We start from the raw sequence: 17762 nt of genomic DNA on the forward strand, positions 1-17762 counted from the left end.
AGGATCTGTTTTATTGGCTGGAATCCTACTGGTACTGTATGTGTATAAAGCATAATTTGTCACAGCTAATTGTGGCCAAGTGGTGAAGTGCCAAGATACAATTTATTTTTTCTTCCCCATCTTGAAGAATTGGCTATTTAATGTAATAATTCTGTTTTATATTTATTGTTTTATGTGTTTGTAAGCCGCCTAGAGTGGTCGCAAGACCAGATAGGTGGGATATAATAAAATAATAACAACAACAAAACAACAACAACAATAATAACCAGGCAGATGACTGAGACTAGTTAGTCTTCAGGGTGTCACAATGCTTCTTGTTAACAAAGCTAACTTTCTAGTATTTGATGTTAAACATTGGGACTAAAGAACTCTGCTGCAGGACTTTGTCTTGAATACATGAGCAGTGTTATCAGAACTTTTGCTTTCCAAGTTGTTTCGCCGCCGCCACCACCATCATTGTTTGACAATATAATTTTAGCAAACGTTGGAAACATTTATTTTTTGAACAACTCCCAGGATCCCTAGCAGCCACATTGGCTGGCAGATACTAGGGGTTGTAGTGTAAAGAGGTATATTTCAAAGATGAGGAATTTTATGGCCAGGGTGGGAGACATTTTGTTCCTACCAGTGATGTTAAACTAGGTAAGCGCTAGTGATGTAGTCAGAGATCCCCCATCAATGTGCTCTAATTCTTCCAGAGGTCTTTTGTTAGACCTAAACCTGCCTTCAACTTAACCTAGGTACACACCACCTAGGTTTTCAGGAATAAATAGTAACGGGAGAGGCGCAAGAATTCTGCACGCCCAGATTTGCACAAATTGTGCCCCTTCCTGATCCCTGCCATTCCGTACTTGTAAATAAAAGTAGGCCCCATTAAACTAAGTGAAATTACATTGAAACAGATATGCACCCAGTGAGATGCAGTCAGTACAATCATGTCTTGGGACTCAGAAGACATGGCTTCGAATCCTCCCCAGCCATGAGCACTCGGTGTGTATGTGTGTGTGAAGCCAGTAAAACCCTTCTTTAAACATCTCACTTGCCCTGAAAGCCCCATGAGAACAGAATAGACAGGTAGAGGATTCCATCGTCACTCCTTTAATTCAGCCTAGCGACTCTTCTTTGGAGCTTTCCGAACTTCTGCAACGAGCCCTAAGGGAAGTCAGTCAGTACTCAGGGCGATCGCCTTTTATACTTTTATTAGCAGGCCCACAAGGGCAACGTTACCCGCCTCTGCCCTACCAGGCCTTCCAAAGGGCAGATTTTTGAGGCGCATCTTTTCGGTCCTCCCGTCCTGCAGAGGCCGCTCTCGTCCTCTGCGCCAGAGGCCGCCGAGAAGCGAGTCTCCACCCCGGGTCCGGGTATAGTTGCTGACTGACCCCACCCATCAGCAGCTGAGCTGAGCTGAGTGTGTGTGTGTAAGAGAACGAGAGCCCGGAGGCAGCGGCAAGGCCGGCTCGTTCTGGGCGGACAATAGCGAGGCGCTGGGGCCTGGCTGCGCTGCGCGATCAGGGCCGGGAGCAGAGGCAGGGGGCAGGGGGCAGGATGCTGGCGCTCTTCACCAAGCTGCTGGACTGGTTCCGGGCGCTCTTTTGGAAGGAGGAGATGGAGCTCACCTTGGTGGGGCTGCAGTATTCGGGCAAGACCACCTTCGTCAACGTGATCGCGGTAAGATGCCAGCCGCCCTGGGGAGGGGGATGGAGCCGTGGCGGGGGGGGGGCGCCCGGACACCGGGAGGGCCTGGAGGAAAGAGCCCTTCTCCCTCCCTCCACCCCCACCCCCAGCCGCTTTTCTCTTTCGTGGGCATCTCTCCGCCCAGGCAGAGCCGGAGGCCTCCCTCCCATCGAGGGCCAGAAGGGACGCCCCTCCTTAGATCATGTGCGTCCCTCGGGAAGAGGAGGCATTGCAGCCTCCGTCTCCTCCCGAGCGAGGGTTTTTTGGCTCCGGGTCCCGCCTGTTTTCCTGCCGAAAGGAGGGCTTCTGCTCTTCTGCCTGCCTCCCCAACCCCCCTGCTTGTGTTTTGTCTTCTCCCCGCTCCCCATAAATGCCAGTAAGGGGTGGGGGAGATGGCGTGTGCAATGCGGGTAAAGCCAAGCGAGCATTCTCACGTTACCCCCTTCTCGTTTACTGGCCTTCGTGGCAGCGTTTCTGGTGGCCAGAAGATGAGGCAGCTTTTTCTTTTTTTTTCTTTTTCCCAATTTCAGTATTAGTCTTGGATTCGAAAACCAATTCGGAGTTCTGGGCCCCTGTGTCGTTGAATCGAAGTGCCTGACAGGGTTTTGAATATCGTTTTGGGAGGAGGTTGGGGTCTGAGTGGAGAAACTAGGCTCAGGATATAGGTTGGGTCCCTGGTGGGGTGGAAAGATGCTGTTCTGCCTTCTGTGATGGATGGCAATTTCATCTTCATCTCTTCTGATCAGTGTGGCAATTAGGGCCGCTTTGCATGTATATGTGTGTGTGTGTGTGTTTTACATTAGGAAGTAAATTTGAAATTGTAATAGGATTTTCTGTTGAAGCATTGCAGAGCAACTTAAGAAACCATTTTGGGCAAGCAGCGAGATCCCAGTGGTGGAGAATTTCCCAGACAGAAAACCACATCTTACTGAGCCTTGCATTTTTCCCTCCTCCCTACTGTGCCTTCTGCAGTAATGGCTTCAAAGTGTGTGCATTTAATGAAAGATCAAGACAGCACATGGCACAGAGAATCGTGGTCCTTGGGGACAGTGATAGCTGACCATTTTAAGGTTTCTGCCCCAAGGCTGGAACTGCTGGAACAGTAAGAACTATGCTGTTGATTTAGTAAGGCATATTGTTCTAGGTGAGTTTGCGGAACTGGAGTCCTTCCATCTTCTGCTCTTCCTGGAAAGAGGATTGCAGTATGGGTCAGGCCACAATCACATGGCACCTTCTCTGAATACTAAGCATTTTTGTTGGTAGAAGGAAGTGGAATGCAGTCATGAAGGTTAAAATGGCCTATTTCTTCTTCTAATCAAATCATTCCTATATTTGAATCTGTCTTTTCAGTAGGTTCCTGCTTCATTCCACTTTTAGTGGGATGTTAGTTTGGCAGAATTGGGTTTGTTTGTCTAGTAGCTTTCATTTGTAAAAAGAATGTTTTCTGTCTCTCACTATCTCTCTCTAGACAACATCTACACACAATGAGTAGATGTTGTCTAGAAGGGTGGGGCAAAAATCGAATAAATTTTAAAAATTGCAATTTTTTAACCTTTAACTGATTTTTTGAAATTAATATTGGAGGTCTTAAGCACTTTTGACTGTAGTACTTCAAAATCCAATGTTTGCTTTCTTTACCTTGCAGTATAAGATCTGAGGTTCCCATTTGCTTTTGACATCTTCTGTAAAACTTAGGAAGTGGGTGTCTGAAGGTGATGTTTCATATTTCGTCACCTATGTTCTGTTTTGATTTCTGAGTGCTGAAGTCATGACACTGCAGATTGGTAATATGGTAAATAGTTATCCCCTGTATTTAGTCCAGATGAGATGCTCTGTCACTGGTCACTGATTCAGCATTGTTTTCTAGGCAGAGCCATAGTACTGGCACATGGTTTTTGAAGGCTTCAGGAAATCCTTGATTTGAACACGGGACTCTTGGTCCTTCACTTCTGAGTATGTCATTTTTGTCTGCTTTTTAAATTCCCCAACCAGCTTATGGTCTTAGGGTAGTTAAAATATCCATGCCAAGGCACCTGGTGAGTTAGCTGAAAAAGACAGGAATTTGCCCCTGAGCTTCACACTCCAGCATTCACTTGAACTGGAATTGGTTGACCATTCCTTAGGTCCAGAATAAATGGGTAAGGGCAAAACAACTAATTTTCAAAATAAGTTTAACCTGGTAGGTTTTTCCATCTTTTCACCTAAGCCTGTTTCAAACCTTAAGCACTGCCGTATTCTTGATGTCATTGGGACCATGATAGGGCTTAGAGGATATGATGCTCACAATAGCATTGTGACAAGGCCTAGAGGCCCCCCAGGCCTTGCTGTAGGCTTTTAGGAGCCCTGGTTTCCCTCATGCAGGGAGAAGGTACTAAAATGCCTCCAGTTTGGCTCTTCATTGGTGATTTGAACTGCAACTCCTATATAATTCTACCTCATTGGCCGTACTTGTAAGCCAAAAACATCTGGAAGGTTACAGTTGCCCATTTCTGCCCTAGATTCTCATACTACGTGGTGTGCTGGCTCACTAAGAACCACAGGAAATACCCTTTTGAGTGTTCCCAATCGCTGTTAAGGGATTTCAAGAACCCTGGAGAGTATCTTTCCTCATACTTCTTGATATGATTGGATTTTGCAGAAGCATATTGTGGTTGCATCTGAAGATGAACAGAGTTCTTGCTATTGTGTATATTTGAGAATGGAAAGATATGCATTTTAGTGATTGTCAGTGGAGTAAAAATGAACTCATTTTTATCCAGGTTCAGTCTTGGGTTCTGGACTTGGTGTAGATTGTATGTACTGTATGTGTGTGAGAGAGAGCACTAGAGCAGTATGAAAAACTGCATTTTGTCCCTCTCCTGCCACATCACTTATTTAAATGTGGTTCTCTCATCATCTGAAGTTGGCAACATAGTGCCATGGCTTCCCTGCTTCTGATGGGGCTGCCCTGTTTTTTGAAATTTCATTTGCTAAATAGCAGTTTCATTTGCCATGTTTTATTAACATTTTCCCATTGGAAAAACCTGTGGCTTCTCACCAGAAATTGCAGGTGAGAGAACATCAGCGTAATGTCCAAATCAAATGAGCCGTCACTGTTTCCAAAAAACTGATTGTAAATTGTGAAAAATGAGATCAGCGCATAGCGGGGACCTTGCAAAGTACCTTAGCATTATTAAAGATGTGGCATATGGTAAAGTGAGCCAGCTGGCTTATACAAAATGGAGATATTTGGCAATGAATGCTAATTTCGTTATTAGGGATCAATTAGAGCATTGGAGGAAGCTTTTAATTAGCCTGTGGTTATAGCTGCAGGCTCCTAAGGCTGAGGTGGGAAAGAGGAGGATAGACAAGTGCCCAGGGCAGGGAGGCGACTCCCAGTCCCTTGGGTCCTGCCTTTGTGTCTGTCTTCAGGAGTCTTGCTGCTTCCTTTCTGCACAGGCTCATCTACCCTCTGCTGCCTTTGTCTCTTTCTCCCCCTCCAGGCATTGTGCCTTTTGCCATGGTGCTTCCTGTAATCCTTACCAGTATTTTATTTATTTATTTCATTTGTATCCCATCTTCCCTACAGGATCCAAAGTGACTTACAAAAAACATATTACAATAGTAGAATAGTGTTAAATAGAATACCGGGTTAAAACAAATGCACAATACAGTTTAAAGCCATTTAAAAACTAGTCATAATTCTTTAAAAGCAAAAACACCAGCTGCTATTAAAAAGCTTTCATCAACAGCTAAGATCTGTTTAAATAAAATCTCTTGGCCTGTCTCTAGAGCAGTGGTTTCCAACCTTTGGTCCCCAGATGTTATTGGACTAATACTCCCAGAAGCCTTCACTACTAGCTGTGCTGGTCAGGATTCCTGGAAATTGTAACCCAAGAACATCTGGGCACCCAAGGTTGTGAAGCACTGCTCTGGAAGGAGAATAGGAAGGCTTCCTTGGTCAATTTATTTCTCACCCTTTAAGTAATGCCATAGTATTTTTTTTGGGGGGGGGAGCTCTTTTCTACTTCTCCATCATTTTCTCTTCTTTAACCCATCTACACAGCATGTCAGTTTCCGAATCTTCTTTCTGGCAAACACAGTTTTCAAGGGACTGTCCTATATAGCAATTAATACATACAGTACATACATACTTTATTGCTACAGCATCCAGCCATAATCAAACAAAATTGAATGCAGAGCTTCAGGTACATATACTGCAAAAGCCAAATCAAATAAACAAAAAGCAATAAAACAACAAATATAAGACCAATGTCTAAGGGTTTGGCTATCTATTCTGACTACTATGGCATGCCGCCCAAAATTTCGCTACCAGTTCTGTAGTTGTCAGATTTTGATCAATTAACACTTGGTTACAGTAGTCTGTGTCCGATTGGCTTGTCATGTCTTTTAAGAGAGGTGTAGCAACTAATACCCTTGCTTTAGCATAACTGAACAACTATTTAAAAAGAGTGTGTCTTGCCCCTGATCCACTGGCTAGGTCCATACAGATTGGTGCCCAGCCTACCTTGTGTCCCTGTCTACATCCTTGCCACTATTTGTGCATTTCTGCTTGAAAATCTCATCCCATCAACGAGGAAATGACAAGACTGTGTTGTAGACTGAATTGTTAAGCCAGGCCAGTCAAGGCTTTCTAGTCACTAGCTGTCTGTTGAGCTGAGCACTTTGCTTTATTTTTGTTTGTCCCCCTTTTCCAGCTCACATAAGCTTCCTAAGGCAGCTGCCTAGAAGGGGTTGAGTGGAGGACCTCAGAAGGGGAGTTGATTCCTCTCTGAAGGTCAATGAAGGCAACCTGGCCTTTTCTACATTTGTTGTCCTTTCTCTCCCCCGTTTCTTGGAAAGAGAGGGGGAAGGTACACATCCCTAATGTTTAGGATCAGTAATAACATCCAAGCCTTGCCTCCTGTTGTCTTTAAACATCTGATATATAATGGGCACTATAGAGAATGATTGCTTTGTTTCGTTCACTCTGAACCTTTGTGGTATTATAGAGAGAGGAGATTTGCTGGTGCTTCCCTGTAAATGTGTGAGTTGGGAAGTTTAATAACTTGTTCTAAATGTACAAGATGGATAATTTTGGGGAAGCCGCTATCTTCATCCTACCTTCAGGCAGTACCGCAATAATGCTGAGCTATTTACAGGATTGTTTTAGAGATGACTAAATATGAGTAATTTAAACATCCAGGTTGAAAACCTGTTGCTTACCATAGTAGATCACACTAGAGTAGGTCCACTGAATCAATGGAGATTTGATGAGTCAATTCCTTCATAAACCCCATTGATTCAAATGGGCCTAGTCAAGTTGTAACTTATTCTTGCATAAAATAAATACTGTTTTGAGATTGCTAAACATGAGTAGCTCAAACATTCAGCTTGAAAATCTGTTGCTTCGTATAGTAAGCTTCCGCTAGAGTAGGTTTCCACTGATTGTAATCAGTGGAATGTACAGAGGAGTTGACTCATCAGATCTCCGCTGATTCAGTAGCCCTGCTGTAGTGCAGCTTACTATGCCAAGCAACAGAATTTCAGCCTCAGAACATAAGAACATAAGAAGAGCCCTGCTAGATCAAACCAAGCACCCATCTAGTCCAGCTTCCTGTATCTCACAGTGGTCCCACCAGACGCCTGTTGGGAGCACATGACACAACTAGATACCTTTCTGCTGATACTCCTCCCCTGCATCTGGTATTTGGAGGTACCTTCCTTTGAAGCCTGGGGATGACACATCCCCATCATGGCTTGTCACCTGCGATGGACTTTTCCTCCAGAAATCTGTCCAGTCCCCCTTTAAAGGCATGTAGGCCAGATGCCATCACCACAGACTAAAACACGCTAGGAAAAGAAACATTTTCTTTTGTTGGTTCTCACTCTCTCAACACGCAATTGGAGTGGATGCCCCCTGTTTCTGGTATTGTATGAGAGGGAAAAGAGCTTCCCTCTATCCGATTTATTCATCCTCTACATAATTGTATACATCTCAGTCACTCCCTCCTCAGGTGCCTTTTCTCTATAGACTAAAGAGCCTCAAACACTGTAGCCTTTTCTGATAAGTCAAAAACAATGCTGTTACTGTCATGAAGATGTAAAGATCAGATGTGACCAAGGATGATCTCAAGACAGTCTAATTGGAGACAGCCATTTTACAGAACAAATGGGTGCTGCAAGATACAACTCCACTACAACTGGCCTGACCAATATTCCAATTGGTTGCTTTGTGTTTATACAAGAAAAAAAGCCATCTCAGATAAGTCACAAAAGCACTTTGGAATGATTTTTGAATCTCTTGTGGGACTATATAAATTATATGGTAGTTGAAAGTGTTTTATTTGCTTAGAATGATATCTTTTAATTGTTAACACCGAGCCTAAAACAGCCATTGCTCTTGGGCAGCATTCCCTGGCACGCAGCGCTGTATTGGGGGTGCATGGCAGAGCCGCCCGTTTCCTTCCAGTTGCAGTTGGAACCCCACATGTATGAGGTGGACCCCCACCCAGCACTCCAGAAAATTAGAGGGAATGTTGCTCTTCGGTCTTGTCAAATAAAACAGACATTAAGAGGAGGATCAGACCATAGGATAGTTGTTAGTAATACAGTATATTCATTAATAAGGCATTTGGTACCATGGTATTTTAGACAGGTGTAATTAGGTTTGTGTCTTTAAGATATAAATAAACTGGTTTTGAGCCAGGCCAGAAATGCAAGCTTTCCTTCTCTGAGTAAATCAGGTTTTGCTCTTTTAGCGTCTGATGTCATGTTATTTGTTCTCTGCTTGTCCAGCCTGTTTTCCTGGAAGACTCTGCACAAGCCCTGCATGTTTAATGAGCAGAAGGGAGTCATCTGGAGGAGTAAAACCTACAAGGTTCAGGCTAATCTTAGAAACAAGAACACTATTGGATACACAAGTGTAAAAAAAAAAAAAAAGAAAGAAAAGAAGTCTTATGCCCTTGTAAACAGGACTTGCTGAGAAATTGAAACAATTGCTTTGTTTTTCTTTTGTGAGACAGTGCAGGGGTCTTGATCTGAGGCAGGGCAGTAACCCAACATATGTTTAGGCGAACCAGCGTTGTATATGCCATGACAGTAACTTCATCCCAGGATAGGGTGGTGGCTTCATGTAAGATGGAAACAGTTTGCTTGTGAAAAATGGGCAATGTACAGTATTTCCTGTTTCCAATCTACCACTTGTGCTGTTTCTGTATCATCTGTATAGAATTTTTTTTTGGGGGGGGGGTTAATGTACTACATTTTTATTCTACCTTTCCCTCAGGAGTTTAAGATGGTGCACCAGGTTCCTGCCCCTCATTTTATTCTTGCAACAACCATGTGAAGCTCAAGATTCACACAGTCAGTTTTGTGGCTGAGCTGGGGTTTAGATCTGGGTCTCCTTGGTTCTTTAACCATTATGCCACACAGGCACTCAAATTGGCTGAGATATCCCTGCTTTCCCCCCCCCCCAGCAATGCTTCTCTTAATGTTGTATGACTTGATAGTGCTATGCTGCACCATCCTGTTGCGGGACATGGCTTTTCAGACTTCCTCACTGTATCTCATCTGAGTCTTCTAGGGCCTCCAAGCCTCTTCGATCGCTTTTATCGCCTTAAGGTAGAAAATGCAAAAGAAGCAGGCTACATCAGTCATAAGACAAATTCCAGTCTTTTGGGGGGTTTTTTTGGACCAATAAAGGTATCAGCACAATATGGAGTTGATGTTGCATTTGCAATAGTTAGCATCTGAGAGATGGTGTACCATACTGCAACAGCTCCCAGACATGGTGTTTGTGTCTAAATCAAACTGACCATAAGGGAGCCATAATTGTTTTTAATCTTGGGAGACTCCAGCATTGTGTGAACAACCTAGCAATCCTGTTTTCTAACACAGCTCCTTATAAACCACCCAAATTCCTTTTGTGGTTCCCCCAGAAGCAAAAGGTTGGGGAAACAAGGAAATCTGGGAAGAGGTAAAGCAGAAGACATGAAAGAGGCTAGCAGTGAAGGGAGTAGAGGGCAATGGAAGCCAGAAAGGACAGTGTCACCTTACAGCTGCAGTTTTTGTTCTGTGTGAGGGGGACCCAGGAAGCAGCAGGATATGATTGACTTGGCAATTTTCAGTGTACAGTATTGGGTGATGGCAGCAGCAGGAAGAGGACTGAGAGAGGTGGCTGGGTGGAGCTTGGCTTGGCTAGATAGCCTTGTTCTAGGATTCAGCCCAGTTTCCTTGGAGTAAAGATGAAAGAAGGAACAGCCTGACTTGTTGAGAAGCTTTTTCAGTAATGTTTTTAAGTGGTAGTGGCTCCACTGCTGTGACATATTTTAGGTCAGATCCAGTAGTGTGAATGGATGTGGAGGTGTTCCTGATGTTGTGAGAGTAAAGTGCTTTGCATCCATCACCATCTGTAGTGCTGGCAATTACTGATGGAAATTGCAGTCCAGCAACATCAGGAGGTGCCCATCCATGCTGTTGATTGTTGGAATCAAACCAGACAGAACCTTGGAGCTGCTTCAGATCAGAACTTGACCATGGAGATTGTGATGTGTGTACTGCCCTGAGTTTTCTGGATGATAGGTGGGGTTCAAATTGGATGAAAGATTTGCATTTGGCCACTCTTCATTCATGGCAGGACCTGAAACAATTTTTAAAATACTTTTTTGGAGGAGTCGCTGCATACAGCTGCCTCGTTCTCTCCATTTGCCATCTACTCTTCTCACTCTTCTGCAGAGCTATGTAATGGCCTTGTCTTGGCTTTCTCACCTGTGAGTGGCAGTAAATATGGAATGAAGTTTGTGTTTTTTATTTATGCAACAAATAAAAGAAAGTGTTTACGCTAATAACTGTGAGTATACAATACTAAAAAAAACAATGAATAAGCAACACCAAAACACATTCTATGCAGTAAAGTACAACAATCCATTAAAAAACGCCACTTGGTAGCCTTTCACTCAAGGAAGGCTTGCTTGAAGACAGTGGTCTTTGCCCGCTTGTGGAAAGACAATAAAGATGGGCCCAGTTTAGTCTGTTGTGGGAGCATTTCTTTAGTATGGCACTGAACTCAACACGGCCCTTTGTCTGTTCTTTCTGAAGGGGGGTGGTGGTCACTTGGAGAATAGCCACACTTTCTTTTATTTGTTGCATAAATAAAAAACCAGCTTGGTGTTTCTTTTGAATGGTAATAGATTACTATCAGAGTGGAGTTGCCTGACCTTTCCCTAGAGCTCTCTTGTCCTTCAGAAAAAGACAGATTCCTTTCTCTGCAGGAACTCAGGGGAGATCCGATCTTTAGAATATTATCACATGACTTCCCACACCAGGAGCTGTCTTGGTAGGAAGAGTGTTGAAAGTATTGGTACCTGCAATAGATGTGTGAAAGGCACAGCAACGGTGGGGGCTAAATAACTCCTACCAAAGTGCTCAAGACAATTCAACTGAATTTGCTTTGACACATTCATTAGTTCATCCTGCCTGCTAAATTTTGTCAATACTGTATCTAAAATAGTTTATGAAGGATAAGAGATGCTAATCAGGCTATGGTCATCCTGCAAGTGACACTGTGTGTGTGTGGGGGGGCATGTGCCTGTTCAAAACAGGTCAGTCTGTACTTTTAATTCAAGCGAAAAGATCAGTTTGTACAGGATAGTCCTGTGTCCTTAGTTCCATAATTTTCTTCAGTGGCAGAGCTGCATGTAAAGTTGTTTTTGCAGTTTGAGCTAGAAAACAGTTCAAATCCTTGCAGTCCTTTCTCTCTCCCCTGCCTGCAGCAACCTGCAGAGAGATACAGAGCAGCATTTTCTGTATAAAGTCTTTCTCTCCCAAGCTTGTCCTTGGCTCAAAGTTATCTGCAACTGAGACAAAGCAAAGCTGTGTTACTAATCACCCATCCATTGTAAGTTTTGTTAGGTTTCATTGGTTATCTGGGCATGTAAATTACAGTTTCCTGTGATTTATGCGAATAATTACTGTTACCCAGAATATAAATGGTCATGATGGTGGGTGACCATTGTTAAGCACAGCAAATTTGTCCATCATAATTCATGAGTTGAAATCTAAATGTCTAAATTTTTTTAATCCCTGCATTCATTTAAATGTGTTACAGTGGGGTCTTGACTTGAGAACTTAATCCGTATTGGAAGGCGGTTCTCAAGTCAAAAAGTTCTCAGGTCAAATCTGCATTTCCCATAGGAATGCATTGAAAACCATTTGATCTGTATCTGCTGTTTTCCATCCATAGAAACTAATGGGAAGCTGCTATTCCGCCTTCGACCACTAGAGGGGGGATATTTTGTTTCTTTTTTTCTTAGATCAAGAAAGGTTCAGGGAAGGCAGGGAAAATACAGTCCAGGCAGTACAGTACCAGGCAGTCTGAAGACTGTCTCCCAATCCACTCTCTAAATGCTGGGAGGAGTGAGGAAGCAGATAGGCACCCTTTTCACTGGCCAACAGTTAACTGAAAGTTCAAATTTTGCACTTTCCCTGCCTCCCATGTGGTTTTTTTTTCAGTTCTTAACTCAAATCTAAGTATGTAAGTCAAGTCAGTATTTTCCTATGAGAGTGGTTCTTAAGTCAAAATGTTCTTAACTCAAGCCGTTCTTAAGTCAAGACCCCACTGTATATCCTTTGCCATGTGTATTCAAGCTACCAGACATTTCTAGCAAACTATATTTGTAATTTGAATATAAAACCTTCTTGATGGTAGACTGATTCAGATCAGATAGTGTAGTAGATATACTGTGCTCAAATCCTAGTTGCCAGCAAATTGAAACTGCTGGGGCAGGTATGAGCGGGAATGACATCTGAAATTTGATACTGTCTGCCAAAAATGGAAAGATTGCATTATTCCAATGGCCTTTATTTAGCACTGTAGACATTCACCAATACAGTGGTGCCTCGCTAGACAGTTACCCTGCATGACAGTTTTTTCGCTAGACTTTGGCTTTTTGCGATCACTATAGCGATTCGCAAAACAGTGATTCCTATGGGGGAATTTCGCTGGACAATGTTTGGTCCCTGCTTCGCAAACCAATTTTCGCTAGATGGCAATTTTGACAGCTCCCTCCGCACTCACAAACATGTGTTTTTGGGACCTAAGCTTCGCAAGACAGTGATTTAAACAGCTGATTGGCGGTTCACAAAGCAGCTTTCCTATGGCTGATCTTCGCTAGACAACGCCGATTCTTCCCCATTGGAACGCATTAAACAGGTTTCAATGCATTCCAAGGGGAAATGCTTTTCGCTAGACAATGATTTCACTAAACAGCGATTTCAGTGGAACGGATTATCATCGTCTAGTGAGGCACCACTGTAATGGTAAACTCTTTGGAAGTGAATGACTTTCTAGTTAAGAGTTCACACCTGTCCTTAGAAACTTCCATTTGAAGGTTATGAAAAGCCATGAAAAGCTGTGGTGGTTAGACTGCATCACAGAAGCCCCTAAGAATCATGTTCATTGTTCAGGGATTGGGAGAGGTATAGTCAAGCACATTGGGGCCACAGGTTCCCATCTCAGTATCTTTCTAACACCCTTTTGGTTTAACTGTATTTTAATATTAATATCTTAATTTATTGTGATTTTAAATATATATATTTTTCAGTTGTGTGTGACTTTGTATCCCTCTGATGTCAGAAGGAATAGTTATATGCAGTCAAGTGAATTCTAACTTATGGCAACTCTTTTCAGGGTTTTCCTGGTAGAGAGATGGGATATAAATAAAGTAAGTAAATAAGTAATAATGGCTAGTCCTACAAGGTTGGGTGAACCCACACCTTTCTTCACATATTCTTTCAGCAGATATGTGTATGGAGATATGGTTTATAGAAACTAATCATGGCCACTGGTCCCATCACTTCCTGGCAAATAGAAGGGGAAGATAAATGTGTGACAGATTTCACTTTCCTGGGCTCCATGATCACTGCAGATAGTGACAGCAGCCACGAAATTAAATAACGCCTGCTTCTTGGGAGGAAAGCAATGACAAACCTCAACAGCATCTTAAAAAGCAGAGACATCACCTTGCCGACAAAGGTCCGCATAGTCAAAGCTATGGTTTTTCCAGTAGCGATGTATGGAAGTGAGAGTTGGACCATAAAGACAGCTGACCGCTGAAGAATTGATACTTTTGAATTGTGGTGCTGGAGGAGACTCTTGAGAGTCCCCTGGACTGCAAGGAGAACAAATCTATCCATTCTGAAAGAAATCAACCTGGAGTGTTCACTGGAAGGACAGATCCTGAAGCTGAGGTTCCAATACTTTGGCCATCTCATGAGAAGAGAAGACTCCCTGGAAAAGATCCTGATATTGCAAAAATGTGAAGGCAAGAGGAGAAGGGGATGACAGAGTACAAGATGGCTGGACAGTGTCATTAAAGCGACCAACGTGAATTTGACCAAATTTTGGGAGGCAGTGGAAGACAGGAGGGTCTGACGTGCTCTGGTCCATGGGGTCACGAAGAGTTGGACATGACTTAATGACTAAACAACAACAGCAATGAACATTGCTTGTGTGGAGATGAGGTCCAAGCATATCTATGGAAAGTTTTGTAGAAAAGTATTTATTGACTCTAGGATAAAAATGGTAGGTGTTAGGCATGTTTTTTTCTAGTACAGCAGCATGTTGCAATGTTCAGCTATAAGCTTGCAGTCTGAAGTCTAGACTGTGATTCCCAGGAGACTCTGAATCTGCCTGAGACATGTGGCAAAGAGTTTGGTTTATTAAAATTATATCACACCTTTCTGCCAATAAATGCTTAAGGTGGCTTCCAGTGGTATTGTCAGATAAAAAACAAACACAATTAAAACAAATGTTTAAAATGCAATTTTAGAAAATAAACACAACAAACACACTGTTGCCCAACTAGTTAAAAGTCCTGTTCAGCTACAACCTAGCTTAGATGCCAAAGGCTTTTCTGAATGGTCTTACTGCTGTTAGATTAGGGTCTTATCTATATATATTCATCTTGATTTGATCTTATGAATTCAAATTAGGTTGTAATTTTATTGATCTAATAAGTGATGTGGATTCCACTGAATAATGTCTGTAGCCAGAATTCTGTCCGTTTTAGTTCTAGAAGGAAATAGGAACTACTGTATTAGACATAGGAGGGTGTGCTCTGCTTGAATTCTGATACCTTGGTCGTATTCAGAATAATCTATGGCTAGGTCTCTGATCGTCTACTGCATTTGTCTTAGCAACTTAGCATCAGTCAGGCTATGTTGAGTCATGCTGTAGTGTGTGGTGTGTTACTGTCATTAGTGTGAAATTGTCTAGAATTGTGTTAATAAATTTTGCCTCTGTTTTCACATATAGAGAAACACAAAGGACAATCAAGTGCTGCTGGAACTCTCCTGTTCTGCATCATTTTTTGGAGTCCTACACATTTGGATTAAAAGAGTTTTTGACACTGTATTGCAAGAAAGCAAAGATGTGTTCCATGTTTTTCGTTCTGCCATAAATTAACCACCTGACCTCTGTTAAAATGCAGCTGCATAAAGAAGCGCACATGAGAAAAATGATATGAAATAGCAGGTTCTTATCCTTCAGCCTTGGCTCATACATAGAGAAGGATAAATGAGCCAAGGCTGAATGGTGAGAGCCTGCTGTTTCATATCAGTTTTCTAATACAGTGCAATATTTAGCTTTTGTTTGGCCAGCTTTGATAATACTGTGATCTTGGTGGACTACATAGTCCTAATGACTCTGATGTCAGATGTTTGTTGAATAAATTTTTAGAGTTAGAGCACTGTAAGGAAGTTTTCACCCTTCACATGTTTTGCAGAAGCCTCACCCTGCATGGCCAGTGTTGAGGAATTTTGGGGGATGTAGTTCAAGCCTTACAGAGAACTACTTTAGATCAACCTTGGTGCACACAAGTGGACTTCGAAAGAGGCACATTTGTACTTTGAACTGCCAAACTGTCAATTTTAAATTATACTGGTTTGTTTTATAGCTGTGTTGTAAGGATAAATGAGGCAAGGCTTGAAGGAAGAGTAGGATAGCAGTAGGCAGCATGAGTTATAAATCTGAAGATAAAAACTTGAGGGTAGAAGTGGCACTTCATTAATTCCAACGGTTCAAGAGACATATTTGACTGGAAGAAAACTGGGAACCTCTTATTTTCTAAAAAGCACCCCAAGGTTGTGGTTTGGAACTTGTTCTAATGGACCCCTCTGTAAATGAAAGGATGAGAGGACAGGCCGAATCTGGGGAAATATGTGTTGAAGAAGATGGAATGAAAAATAATCAATAAAATCATGGTTCTTAGCATTATTCCTCAACACATTACTCAGTGGTACACAGTGGGGTTGTTACCATAGATCACTACTCCTCTTTGAGCAAACATGATATGTGTGTGTTATCTCAGCAGGGTGTGTTTCTACATTTCCTGAAGTATGGTCCACCCTCGACTTACGAACGTCCCTACATATGAACTTTTCGATTTACAAACAGCTCTGTAGGCAAAAATTGGCATCGACTCGTTAACGGAGCCTCGACCTACAAACAAGGTCGAGGCTCCATTCGCAAATCAATGCCAATTTTTGCCAACGGAGCCATTCATAAATGGCTCCCTGCAAAAAGGCAGGGAGAAAGGGCCGGAAATTCAAATTTCCCGCCCTTTCTCCCTGCGTTTTTGCCTTCAGAGCTCTCAAAGGGTTTCCTCTGATGTTCGGCGGAAAGCCCTTTGAGAGCTCTGAAGGTGCCGATTGCGGCGGCGGGGACCCCCAGGGAGATCTCCCAGGGCTTGCCCGCCACCATGGGAGACCTCCCTGGGGGTCCCCGCCACCACGATCAGCACCTTCGGAGCTCTCAAATGGCTTTCCCCCCTACATTGGAGGAAGCCGTTTGAGAGCCCAGAAGCCAAAAAGGCAGGGAGAAAGGGTGGGAAATTGGAATTTCCAGCCCTTTCCCCCTGCCTTTTTGCCTTTTGAAATGCTGGAGCGGATTAATTCCGTTCCCATGCATTTCAATGGGAAAAGGTACTTCGACTTATAAACTTTTCAACGTATGAATGTTGTTCCAAAATGGATTAAGGTCATAAGTCGAGGTACCACTGTATGAATTAGCCCTTCAGAAATTTTGGAGGAGCTGTATTCTTGTATGCACAAAGTGCTGAGTATGTCATACTTCCCACTATTACACAAAATCATGCAGCGATATCTGTACTCTATACCGTATTTTCCCATGTATAAGATGCTACTTTTTCCTAAACTCATTACACTAAAAATTGAGGGGTGTCTTTTACACAGAAGTAAGCTGAAGCTGAGCAGAGAATAAAACGGCCTGTACCTTGCCTCTGTAAACAGGCTTCCTTCAGTCACAAGGCTTAGCTTCCTACAGTCAGGAGACTTAGGTTCGTCCAGTCATGAGCCTTGTGGAACTGACGTCAGCTGATGCTGTACAAACCATTTGGAATACACCTTGTTGGAGGTGGAGCTTGTAAACTCAGATTCAACAGGGACTCATAATGTCTGATGTTCAGAGCCCAGAGGCTGAATACTCAAAGTTAAGGGTTTTTTTAACTTTTGGGTTGAAAAAAGGGGGGTCTTATAAACAGGGGCATGTTATAAACAGAAAAGTGCGGTAGTTTCTGATCCTTGTCTTCTCTCTCGGTTTTTGCAAATGTTTGCCAGTCTTGAAAAGTCCTTTTTAGAAAAAGATGGTTAAATCAAAACAGAGGGGAAGCAGGGACTGCATGAAAAGGTAGAGGATTTGGTTAATAGTTACATTTCCAGTAAGTGCATGAAATCAGAAGGAGAAATCCTGTGGGCACAGTTACACCAGCATAAACTGGATCTGGACACCAGAAATGATTAATTTAAATGAATGTAAAGCTTCTGTTCGCTTTTTTTCAACTTCTGAGGCTCCCTTTTGCCTGGAGAAGCCTTTGGGGCACCAAGATGGGGAGGGCTCTTAATAATAATTTAAAAATTGCTGCCAGTTTGCCACTGGTGGTCCCAGTTTGTTGTAAATTTTGGAAACATATTGCTGTTTAAAAAAATCTAGAAATTTGATACAGCCACCACAAAAGCACAACTGAAGTAGAATGTATGTTATGAAGAGTACGCAACACATCTAATCTAAAGATGTTGCTTGTAATTCTAAT

At 42.7% G+C, this 17762-nt stretch overlaps 1 protein-coding gene and 1 long non-coding RNA gene across 2 annotated transcripts in view; one reads left to right on the forward strand and one right to left on the reverse strand.

Annotated features, from left to right (window-relative positions):
• LOC140706549 (uncharacterized) overlaps window positions 1-10781 on the reverse strand; it is a 19802-nt gene extending 9021 nt beyond the window's left edge. Inside the window, exon 1 of the long non-coding RNA XR_013545087.1 lies at window positions 1617-10781. This is a non-coding gene — a long non-coding RNA (uncharacterized LOC140706549). The remainder of the gene's footprint in view (window positions 1-1616) is intronic.
• The window catches only part of ARL8A (ARF like GTPase 8A), a 36269-nt gene continuing 19858 nt past the window's right edge, over window positions 1352-17762 (forward strand). Inside the window, exon 1 of the mRNA XM_020782546.3 lies at window positions 1352-1668. Coding sequence (XP_020638205.1) covers window positions 1546-1668 — 123 coding nt within the window. The 5' untranslated portion in view covers window positions 1352-1545. The remainder of the gene's footprint in view (window positions 1669-17762) is intronic.

This window comes from Pogona vitticeps, chromosome 4 (assembly GCF_051106095.1).
Source record: "Pogona vitticeps strain Pit_001003342236 chromosome 4, PviZW2.1, whole genome shotgun sequence".
Lineage (NCBI taxonomy): Eukaryota > Metazoa > Chordata > Lepidosauria > Squamata > Agamidae > Pogona > Pogona vitticeps.